Here is an 11,830-nt window from a genome sequence, read left to right on the forward strand (position 1 = left end):
GCGAGCGGGCTAAGGGGCGCGTGCGCAGGTGAGGCCAGGGGAAGGTGGTCGCAGGTGAGGGACCGAGGTGTGCGCAGGTGAGGGCCGAGGTGTGCGCAGGTGAGACCAGGGGAAGGTGTGCGCAGTGGGGGGCGCGTGCCCAGGTGAGCAGGTGCCCACTCACAGGGCGAGGGTGGGGTCAGGGGCAGGGGACGTGCGCGCAGGTGGGCACGGGGACCTGCGCGCGCTAGTGGGGACAGGGTCCGGCTCACAGGCTAGGGGCAACTGGGGCTCCGGGGAGGCGGGGCGGAGGCGTGGATAGTCCCCCTCCCCCACGAGCCGGCCCCTGAGGGATGCTCTGTCCCCGCGCCGTCTGGAGCTTCCCCGGGCGAAGGCTGCCTGGCTCCGGGGTCGGCTCCTGGCCCTGTGCTGCGCTCCGCGGCGGCGCTTTCTCCTGCCCCACCTGTTGTTCGCCTCCCTCTTTGTCAGTGCTGAGCCAGGCACAGCAGCTCTGCGATGGGACTGGCTTGTCCGCCGCCCTGCCTGACATGCGGCTGTTGAAGCCCTGAGCGCTCACCTTGTGCCTCTTGCCTGACTCCAACTGTGGACCTTGAGCGTCTGCCCTCTCCTGAAATGTCAGCTCCCTGGGGTCTTATTCATCTTTGTGTTCTCTGCAGGACTTTAGCCGGTTGGGAAGGATCAAGCAGGCATTTGGGGCACAGGTGTCTAGAAACTTTTAAGGGGCCAGTTCAAGAAGGAAAACTTCCCTTCTGCTGTGAAACTATTTGGCAAGAGGCTGGAGGTAAGTGTGTCTCAGTGCCCTGGATCCTGGGCGCAGGCTATGGCTTCACAGCGTTGAAAGTACAGACAGACTGGTCCACCAGCTCTCGAGTGCCAATGACTGTCTGTGCCTCTTATGAGTAAAGTACAACATACCAGAGCACCTCGCCTTTGTCTGTTCCCAGCCATCTATTGGGAAGGATGTTACTTAGATATTTGTTGCAAAACTCAATGCTTACGACTAAAGAGCTGACTCCTGGGTGACTGAACTCTGTAGTAAGCTAAAAGTACTTCTTAGGTCTTGTTTTAATTCCTTTTGACAACATTCTCCCAGTGGCTTTTTCACACTTTGGTTCTGAGGTTACACATCCTCTGACCCTTTGCAATTTTCTGGTATTTTGCATAATTGATAATGTTGGTACCAGGCATTGTTCCCTCGTAGCTTACCCATGACTTGGGGCAGGAAGAATGCCACCCCATTCTACTTAGCCTTCCTGTAAGGCAAGTGTGCATGTGGGTGGTCTGGATTAACACTAGTCAGCGTGGAAACTAGGGATCGGAGGGAGTGGGGGCACTGAGCTGGTAAGTTTTGGTTGGGAAGAAACTAAACTTGTATCTTACCTTGATGAGAGCCTGTGGGAGAGGAACTGTCTAAAACAAGCTGGCTTGTCCGGGTGGCTCTGATCTTGAGATCAGACTCACTAGCACGTCAGTTTTTCTCAGAAGCAGTTTTCTTTCATCCACTTTGATTTTACAGATATAAGGAGAGTGACTGGCACTCACCAGGCTCTGTATTCAGTATTTGGGGCCGTAGAGAGACATGGTCTCTTCCCGTCAAGAACTCTTCGTCCTGCTTTGTACATCATAGGAACTTCAGAAACTAACTTGTGTAAATTGAATTAAGTGCTGCTACTACAGTTCTCACACTGCATAAGGAAAACGTCTTTCATCATTGAAATTTTTTAAATGAATGTAAATTTTTGTTAAAGTAGTTCATGCTCACATTTTTTTTTTTTTTTTTTGAGACGGAGTTTCGCTCTATCACCCAGGCTGGAGTGCAGTGGCCGGATCTCAGCTCACTGCAAGCTCCGCCTCCCAGGTTTACGCCATTCTCCTGCCTCAGCCTCCCAAGTAGCTGGGACTACAGGCGCCCGCCACCTCGCCCGGCTAGTTTTTTGTACTTTTTTAGTAGAGACGAGGTTTCACAGTGTTAGCCAGGATGGTCTCGATCTCCTGACCTCGTGATCCACCCGTCTCGGCCTCCCAAAGTGCTGGGATTACAGGCTTGAGCCACCACGCCCGGCCCATGCTCACATTTTTGAAATAATCAGTGTTAAAAGGCTTCCAAAGAAATAGTCTCTACCACATCCCACATCGATAGTCTTGCTTGCCAGCAGCAAACACTTTTCATTCTTTTAGCTACTTTTGTGTTGTTGTATGTACCTACTTATTTCTAAGTAATTTACTTTTAGCACCCCTAACTTTGCAAATTTCCTTCTGCACGTACAATAATCAATAGAGAATACATTGTTATGACAAAGTTACCATTATTCATTGTTGAGCCAAGTAAGGTCCTATAATAATGGTTTGGTTTCTTTTTTTCCTCTCTTGTATGACTTTTTATTTTTCCTGGAGTTAACAGTTGCCTTGCTTTTTTTTTTTTTTAAATTTGGTAAGGTTTCTATGCATCTGTCATTCATTTTTTTTTTTTTCTGGATGCTGTAACTGAGCTGTCACATATATCAATAATTTTCCTACACATTCGGATGCAACAAAATTCATCATTTTCATTTCCTCTCTTTCCTAGACATTCATCTTGTACTAATGTGGTCTGGTTTCTGGCTAGTCCTGCTGCATAGCTGTCCTCTTGGGACTTGCCCATGCCCTTTTGTGGACATCGCTTCAGCAACTCTCTTGGGTCTCCAGTTTCTTGGATCCTTTGTTGTTGTCTTTGAGTAATAGTTCTCATAGGAATAGAATTCTAGGTTGCAAAAAAGTTTTCCTCAGAATTTTGAAGTTTGTCATCATTGTCTTCTAGAATCCAGCTTGCTGTCGAGAAATCTAAGGCTACCATGATTTTTACTCCTGGTTTTTCTCTAAAAGCTTTCAAGAGCATCTTTTAAAAAAATCTCTGATATTTTAAAGTTTCACAGTTATGAACTTGTTCTGGAAGTGGGGATGTCACTGCTTCCTCCAAATTATAACCATGTAGAGCAGCTGTGGGTACCTAGAGACATTCTGTGTTCTCTCTGCCCTTTTTTGTAGGGTGATTATTGAGGGCCCCATATGGGCAGCTGTTCTAGGCCCTGGTAGTAGAACAATGAGGAGGATACACAATTCCTGCCCTTGGGAAACTTACACTCTAGTGAGGGGAGACAGACGATACACACACACAAATGAATACTTCTAGGCGATGGGGAGAGTTACTAAGAAAATTAAGTACCCATTGGAGGGCCTTGGCAGGGAACCTGGGGAGCAGCTGCTTCAGATTGGCTGGGAGAGAAGATCTCCCAAGGAGAGGACATTTTACATGAGCCCTGAACAAGGACACCTGCAAATGTGCTCTAAGCAGAGGAAGTCAGTGCCACGGGCGACTTAAACTGTGTTCAAGGATGAGTGAAGACTCCTGTGTTCCTGGAGCCAAGAGGAATAGGGGAGAGTGGTATGTAGGAGGGAGGCGGGAGCCAATTTGTGCTGTAAGAGGGAGGGGCATTGTGCCATGTTTGGAGAATGAACTGAGACTAGCAAGAGCAGCCATAGGAAGGTCAGGTGGGAGGTGATTGCAGCATCCAGAGGAGAGAGTCTAAGACAAGATGATCTTTTCCTTGCATGGAATCTGCTGTCAGGGACAAGGTACTGGGAAGGTGTGCACAGGAGGCCAGCCCTGCCAGGCCCAGGAGCAGTGGTGGATGCAACAGGGAAAGGTGGTGTCTGTTATTTGAGGGACAATGTTAGCAAGGTTCTCCTTCTTGCAGGGCCCAATGGCTGCAAAATCGCAACCCAACGTTCCCAAAGCCAAGAGTCTAGACAGCGTCACCAATGACAGAACTGCATCTCAAGGGCAATGGGGCCGTGCCTGGTAAGGATCTTGCCTGTTCTCCCAGCTAGAATGTAAAGTGTGGTCTCAGAACTTTCCAGCCTTTGCAATTGTATGGACCCAAAGGAATGAAAGACCTATTTAAAAGAAAAAAAATTTTTTTTTTTTTGTCAAGACTAATGAAAGGTAAGCAGTTTCACACTTTATACAGTAAGGAATTAGAAAAAGAAACTAGAAATCATGGTCAGCCAACAACGTAGAAAAAAAGATATGGGCTTAAAGAGCAGCTGGGGCTTTCCCGCCACCCTGGAGTATGACCTGTTGTCACAGCTCCCATTTCGTCATGGAGCCATGGGGACTTCGTGTGGGGCGAGTGTCCTCTCTGGCCTGAAACTGGGGAAACCACTGGCCTTGGTGGTTGTGGAAGAACCTACCTGCACTAGAGCTCTGGGCCTTCCGTGGGGGCCACAGGTTGTGCCACCAGTTAATCAACCACAGTAAAGCAGGCATGTTGAGTGGCTTCCTTGCCCGCAAGGAGGGCCCATGCTAGGAGCTGATGCCTTCTCTCATGGGGTGCTGGTGGGTTTGAGCAACAGGTCCTCCACACAAGAGCCTCTTAGGGTCCTGGTGGGGCCCAGGGCGGATGGGCCCCCGTGTGACTGCCTGCATCCGTCCTCGCAGGGAGATGGACTGGTTTTCACTGGGGAGCATCATCTTCCTACTGCTGTGTGCGCCCTTCATCGTCTACTACTTCATCATGGCGTGTGACCAGTACAGCTGCGCCCTGACCGGCCCCGTGGTGGACATCGCCACCGGGCGTGCTCGGCTGTCAGACATCTGGGCCAAGACTCCACCTATAACTAGGAAAGCCGCTCAGCTCTATACCTTGTGGGTCACCTTCCAGGTCAGCAGCCCCTGCCCTGGGGTCGGGGCACAGCAGGTGGGGAGTGTGCCCACTCAGGTTGACATCTGGGTTCCCGGGACCCAGCAGGGCATTCCCTGGTGTGTTCAGATTCATCCTCAGATGTCAGGCAGAAGGCACCTGTCACAGCAGTGTTCGATAACCTTCACGGCATGCCTGCATGCAGTTGCTGGGCACGCCCAGCTCTGCAGGGACAAGCTGAGGATAGGAGCAAAACCCGGTGGGAGGGTAGGGCTGGCCCGAGGAAGCCCCATAGTCGGCAGGAGTCATGCCTTGCACCAGGTCTGGAAAGGAGCATCTCAGTCCCCAAAGGGACGCTCTCAGTCATGAGATGCCACTCACGAGGCAGGGTTGTGTTTCCCCACAGGCAGTCGAGATCCAGGATATTCTCAGCTCTGTGGTGTCCCCACTGGCTTCCCGGTCCAGAGGGAGTTCCAGGAAGGGGTTGTTGTAAACCTGGTACACACAGGGGTGGTGCTGATTGCCTGAACCCAGGAAAAGGTTTCCAGGGAAACGGTGCTAGAAAGAGACAGGCCTGGGTTTTCTTTCCTGGGAGGGAGGAAGGCTCAGATTCTGACTGGCTGTTTCTCCGCAGGGTCCAAGCTTTTGGGCTCCAGAATACTTCTCAGTTCAGATCTCTTGGTCCCTTTGAGTGAACAGGGGCAGAGTGAATCACAAATAGACACAGAGCAGGAACCCACCTGTCCATCAGTAGATGAATGGACACACAGGACAGAGAACACTGTGCCCACTGCGGGACACTATTTGGCAGTGGAAGGAAATGAAGCTCTGATGCCACTAGGCGGATGACCCTTGAAGACAGCGCTGAGCGAGAGAAGCCAGTCAGAGGCCGCATACCGTGTGGTTCCATGTATATGCAATGCCCAGCACAGGCAAATCCACAGAGGCAGAAAGCTCAGTGGCAGCCAGGGGCAGCAGGGATGGGGAACTCAGAATGACTGTGGATGGGAACAACATTTTCTTTTATGGTGATGAAAAGTTCTGGAATTAGCGGTGATGGGTGTACAACCAGTGATGTAAATGTGCTAACTGCCGCGGAATTGTGCACTTTAAAAGGGTGAATTTTAGCCAGGTGTGGTGGTGCACACCTATAATCCTGGCTACTTGGGAGGCTGAGGTGGAAGGATCACTTGAGCCCAAGAGGTCAGCGCTGCAGTGAGCTATGACTGCACCACTGCACTCCAGCCTGGGTGGTACAGCAAGACGTCATCTCAAAAAAATAGATTTATATATCAAAAAAAAGGTGAATTTTGTGGGAGTCTCCATTTTTAAAGGTGACTGGGAGGGACCTTTGCCCTCTCCTGAGGGGCGAATGGACTCCTGGGGGAGAACACATTGGCACCTTCCCTGGTTGATGAGTTTATTGTCTCAGAACCCCCTTCAAAACCCACAGCCCAGCAGTGTGAGCTTCCAGGAGCCATAAATGCTTTGGGAAGAAAAAGACTGTGATTGTGATTCTCATGTTCCTGCTATGCATCCCCCTTTGCAGGTGCCCTCCAGGCGGGGGTGATCAGGCTGCTTGTGTTTTTCAGGTGCTTCTGTACTTGTCTCTCCCTGACTTCTGCCATAAGTTTCTACCCGGCTACGTAGGAGGCATCCAGGAGGGGGCCGTGACCCCTGCAGGTAGCCGCCTCCCCTTCACCCTCCCCAGGCTCCCGTTCCTGGCCCTTCCTTTCAGGGACCGGTCCTTCCCCACACTGCTTCATCCCTAAGACTTGTCACAGGATAGAAATCCATTGTGCTTGGATTTTTCACAGCACCAGTCCTCAAAACCATCGAGGGCAGCTGGGGCCATCCCACACCCAGGCTAGAAATGACTTTCCTGGGTAAGGAGGGAATGGATGGGTCCAGCTTCCTCCCAGCCCCATAGCAGGGGATGCGCTGGGCCCATAGAGCTTCCTGCAGAGACCACCGTGCCTTCCTCTGGGCTGTCCGTGGGAGACCTTGTCTGTTCATTCCTCGCCATCATTGAGAACCCATGAGGAGCCTGGCTTCATGCCTTGCACGTGGGTGCAGACTGGAGCCTCACCCCGACTCTGCCCTGAGAGACTCCCTGTTTTTGGGGTGGGGGGTGGGCTGAGGCGTTCCCCAACAATTACAAATGGGACCAGGGACACCACAGGGGCATCCTCAGCCCTGACCTCCCTGTCAGACTGCGCACCTGTCACTCAGCCTATGGCCAGTTAGCACGATGCAGAACCAAAGGATGGACTCAGCCTCCTCTCTCTCTTCCCAGGAATTAGGAGGAGCAGACAGTTCCTTGGCCAAGGGTGTAGGGGCCTCAGAGATGGTGCCTGGGGCCCCGGACGAGGGTCTGCAGCAGCAGAGGCCCAGAAAGTGACCAGAGCCCCCACCAGGCATGCTTCAGCCCAGCCAAGCTCCTCACTACAGGCTGAGAAAGCACCTTGATTTCTGAATCCTTTGTCTGCAGGGGTTGTGAACAAGTATCAGATCAACGGCCTGCAAGCCTGGCTCCTCACGCATCTGCTCTGGTTTGCAAATGCTCATCTCCTGTCCTGGTTCTCGCCCACCATCATCTTCGACAACTGGATCCCATTGCTGTGGTGTGCCAACATCCTTGGCTATGCCGTCTCCACCTTCGCCATGGTCAAGGGCTACTTCTTCCCCACCAGTGCCAGAGACTGGTACGTTCTTAGCAGCGGGTCCAGCCTGATGTGGAAAGTGGAAACTTCCACCCCTGGCCTTTCTTGCTGCCTGGGGCAGGTAGTTGTAAAGCCCTGAGCACTGAGAATCCATGGAAGAGGACGAGGGGATGGAACTTGCTTCCCCCTGGGGAACATCCTTTCTGAATGTTTGCTGGCTTCTCCAGCCTTGGCAAGAATGCAGCTGAAGATGGCCAGGTCCGATGTGGTGGCCAAGTCATTGTCTTTAGGGCTGGTGTGGGGGTAGGGAAGCCAGGAAGAACTTCTGGCTTGGGGCACTGGCAGCCCATTGCCTCTTTCTTTGGATTAGCTAGTGAGGCCCAGAACAAGCTTCGTGAAGAGTCTTGTTGTCCCTGTGGCTTTAATGTAACAGCTTCCCAGGAGAGCCCTGCTGGCTTGTACCCATTCTCATGGAAGCCTTGGCTGGACAGTGGTCAGCCAGTCATCTGTCTGTCCACTCATCCATTCACCTGCCCATCTCCCATCCACCCGTTCACCTACATACTCACCCATCATCCACCCACCCATCACCCCATCCCATTCACCTGCCTACCAATGCATCATCCACCCACCCTCATCCATCCACCTATTCATCACCCACAGCCACCCTCCCATCATCCATCCATCTACCCTCCCATCATCCATTCATCCATCTGCCCATCCACCTACCCACCCACCTACACAACTAACCACCCACCCATCCACCTGCCCGTCTCCCCATCCATTCACCTACCCACCCAACCGTCCATCATCCGTCTCATCCACCTTCCCATCCTCCCTCCACCCCATCCGTCTACCCACCCGTCATCCATTTGTCCATCCACCTACCCACGCACCTACACATCTAGCCACCCACCCATCCACCTGCCCGTCATCCATCCACCTACCCATCCATCCACTCTATCAGGGCCTGTAATGGCGTGTGCTGAGGGGAAGGGATGCGTTCATCCCATCCAGGTCAACCTCCTGCCTGAGCAATGTCCGCAGCTCCTGACCGGCCTCCCTTACCATCTCAGCCCTCCTAGCTGGCTCCCTCCGGTTCCCTGGGTGACGCTTCTGAACACACCCAATCCCTGCCACCCTGCACTCCAGCTCAACCCTGCCTATCATTTCTCCATCCACCTGCTCCTCTCCCCATCCCATTCATCCATCCTTCCACCCACTCACCCTCTTATCCATCCATCCATCCATCCATCCATCCATCCATCCATCCATCCATCCATCCATCATAAACCAATGTTTGGTGGGATTTTCCTGTGGACACTTGTAGGCAGTGGGACTTACAGTTCGGTTTCGGGGATCCAAAAAACCACAGTGTGGTTTACACCTAGGCTTTTGGGAAGTGTTTCTGGAGGATGACACTTTGTAGCTTGTGTGTTATCAGATAATGAGCCTGGCCTTCAATGGCTCCTTTAGATCATCCTTGCCACTTTATAGTCATGTCAATGGCTGTGAACTTTGTGTGTTTTGCTTTTTGCTACTTGCCCTACCTGAGGGAACTGGACATGAAAATAGGATTTTCTAGTTAACACAGAAATTGCTCTGTGTCCGCAGCCAGCTAGACCGAGCCAGGGTCTCCACAGGAGTTATCTCAGCTGATGCTCTGGCCCTCCAGGGATTGGGGGATTCAGGTAACTGGTCAAAGAACTTGTCCTGCACATGCTGGAAGCCGGGCCCAGGGTGCGTCTGTCATTCTCTACGTTGGCGTGATTTATCATGTCACTCACCCATGAGGACCCACATGCCCTGAGTCTACTTCAAACCACATGCTTGGGCCCCAGAACGTAATCTCAGTGCAGTTGAGCCAGTTCTTCAGCTCACCTGTGCCATGTATCAAGGGCATCTGGAGAGGGTAGAGGGAAACCCAGATACCAGCCCAGGGCCAGTCTCCCACCCTCCCAGGCGTGGAGCAGGTGCCCAGGGGCTTCTGCTAAGGATGTCTCTGCTGAGCAGCAGCTGAACACAAAGGAGAATGAATGAGGGTGCCAGGAACCAGCCAACTGAAGCATTCCAGCTGTGGGGGTCCCGGCAGCTCATGGCCAGCCTCTGCCTGCGCCATCTCACGTTACCCTTTAGGACCCTGGGCCAGTGCTGAGCTTTCACTAAGCAAGGTGGCCCCATCTTGTGAGATATGCTCATCCACTAAATGTATCTTTTATTTATATTTTCAAGCAAATTCACAGGCAATTTCTTTTACAACTACATGATGGGCGTCGAGTTTAACCCACGGATCGGGAAGTGGTTTGACTTCAAGCTGTTCTTCAATGGGCGCCCCGGGATCGTCGCCTGGACGCTCATCAACCTGTCCTTCGCAGCAAAGCAGCGGGAGCTCCATGGCCACGTGACCAACGCCATGGTCCTGGTCAACGTCCTGCAGGTGCCTGTCATGGCTGGAGAGGGTGGAACGCCGATACCGGCGGGCTCTGGGGAAACCCAAGAGCCGGAGCGTGTTTCCATGACCTTAATCTACCGCTTGTAAAAGAGAGTCAGCCGCCCTCCCCAGGTGTCACCAGGAAGCGACCGGACAGCATGTGGTGAAGGAACCATCCTGGGTGCCTGTCTCTGCCAGCCCTGGGAGGGGAGGAGGCAGGTTCTACGCAGCCAGGCATGGTCCGGGAAGGTCTCCCTTGGGGATTACACCTGGGTAGAATCTGGGGGTGCGTGGGAGTTAACCTGGTAGAGTGGAGGCGAGAGGCAGGCTCCAGGCACCCCCTGTAGGGAGAGAGGGTGGCAAGTCTGGGACACTCAGGAACGTCCCGCATCCTGTGCAGAGAGCGTTCAGGAGCTCGGAGGCAGGTGAGGCTGGAGGCCTCATGGAAGTCGTCTTCTTTATCTTAAAACAGCAAGACCCGGAAAGTGTGTGCTGAGCTGGGGTGCAGGGTGGCAGGGACCAGGTGTGCTCAGAAGCGTCACCCAGCGAGCTGGCGGGAGCTGGTTAGGAGGGCCCGAGAAGGTGAAGGAGGCCGGTCAGGAGCTGCTGACATTGCTCAGGCAGGAGGTTGTCATGAGTGTATCCCTTCCTCTTGGCATGCACCATTGCAGGCCCTGAGAACCTGGGCTGGAAGAGACGCCAGGGCCATGGGCTTGAGGTGGCTCTGAGGACAAGGACACCCTTACCCCTGCCCATGTCCCAGGCAGGAACAGCCCCAGCTACACAGTGAGGAAGTTGCTGAGCCGCTCCCCAAGCGCCCCTTCCTGCATCCGCATTGAGTGTGATTTCCCCGAGGCCCATCTGGGCCCCAGGAGGGCGGGGGGCAGTCAGCAGCTGCTTCTGTCTTGCAGGCCATCTACGTGATTGACTTCTTCTGGAACGAAACCTGGTACCTGAAGACCATTGACATCTGCCATGACCACTTCGGGTGGTATCTGGGCTGGGGTGACTGTGTCTGGCTGCCTTACCTTTACACGCTGCAGGTGAGGAGGTGGGCAGGGCAGGGGCCGGCTCAGCGGGGCATTTGGCGACACATGCTAAGCTTTCTCCTTGCAGAAGCATCTGTCCTTGGGGGCGCCAAAGCTGTTTTCTGTTTCTAGGAAGAAGGGAAGGCCTCGTGTATTAGCCAGCTTGGCCGCCTTGGGCCACCAGCCAGGGAGGTGACCTTGAGCATGTCCCCAGCATCTGCAAAGTAGGGCAGATGCCGGCTTAGGGCTAGATGGGGCAGTTGAGGTGGAGGTGGGTCAGTGCGGGTGCTGGCAGCAGGTGTCCTCTTTACTCCTGCCTCCTAGGATGTGCTGGGCACTGGGGCAGGGCTGCCCTGGGAGTTCCAAGACAGTGGGGGACAGCGAGTGGGCTTGTCATTGGCATCAAGTCCCCCACTTCCCTCCCAGCTCAACAAGAGCAGCCCTGCTCTGATTTGGGGGAAATGCTGGGCTCCCAGGTAAGGGATACCAGGTGGTATCTTGTCCCGCATCCTATGCAGGATGCCATCTGCCCATTTCAAGAGCAAGGAGGCCCCTGGGGACAGAAATAACTCGCCCCAGGGCACTTGCTTAGCAGCCCCTGCCCCAGGAGGCTGTGCACAAGTGGAGAGAACCAAGGCGGAGAGGTTGTCACCTGTTCAGGATATGACAGGCCCGGCCTCACCCGTGATAGCCAGTCCTGTGGGATGGAGGTGTGGGTGTCCTGGAGACGCTCACAGCAGAGAGGGCCAGTACCAGGTGGAGGGTGCAGAGCCCCAGCTGGCCCCACGCTCACACCAGGTCCTTGGAGCCTCCGCATGGCCCACCCGGCCGCATTTCTCCACATGGCTGGCTGCAGGCCTGCTGGTTCCTTGGTTTTATAAACTCCATTTTCCAGGGATGTGAAAACGTAGCAATAGGTCCTACTATATAATAGCTCTTACTTGCTTTAGCCTCTGTATGTGTCTTGAGATGTATGTACATTTTTTATACTACATTTGTATTAGTCTTCTCCGGAGAAACAGAATCAAT

General features: G+C 53.4%; 1 protein-coding gene across 1 annotated transcript in view; it reads left to right on the forward strand.

The window, feature by feature from the left end:
• Position 1: 1 nt before the first annotated feature.
• DHCR7 (7-dehydrocholesterol reductase) overlaps positions 2-11,830 on the forward strand; it is a 13,332-nt gene continuing 1,503 nt past the window's right edge. The window contains exons 1-8 of the mRNA XM_011930121.1: positions 2-77; positions 657-781; positions 3,735-3,838; positions 4,478-4,700; positions 6,272-6,362; positions 7,171-7,384; positions 9,575-9,779; positions 10,685-10,816. Of these exons, the coding sequence (XP_011785511.1) occupies positions 3,741-3,838; positions 4,478-4,700; positions 6,272-6,362; positions 7,171-7,384; positions 9,575-9,779; positions 10,685-10,816 (963 nt within the window). The 5' untranslated portion in view covers positions 2-77; positions 657-781; positions 3,735-3,740. The remainder of the gene's footprint in view (positions 78-656; positions 782-3,734; positions 3,839-4,477; positions 4,701-6,271; positions 6,363-7,170; positions 7,385-9,574; positions 9,780-10,684; positions 10,817-11,830) is intronic.

The sequence above is a fragment of the Colobus angolensis genome, unplaced genomic scaffold (assembly GCF_000951035.1).
Source record: "Colobus angolensis palliatus isolate OR3802 unplaced genomic scaffold, Cang.pa_1.0 Scaffold84, whole genome shotgun sequence".
Lineage (NCBI taxonomy): Eukaryota > Metazoa > Chordata > Mammalia > Primates > Cercopithecidae > Colobus > Colobus angolensis.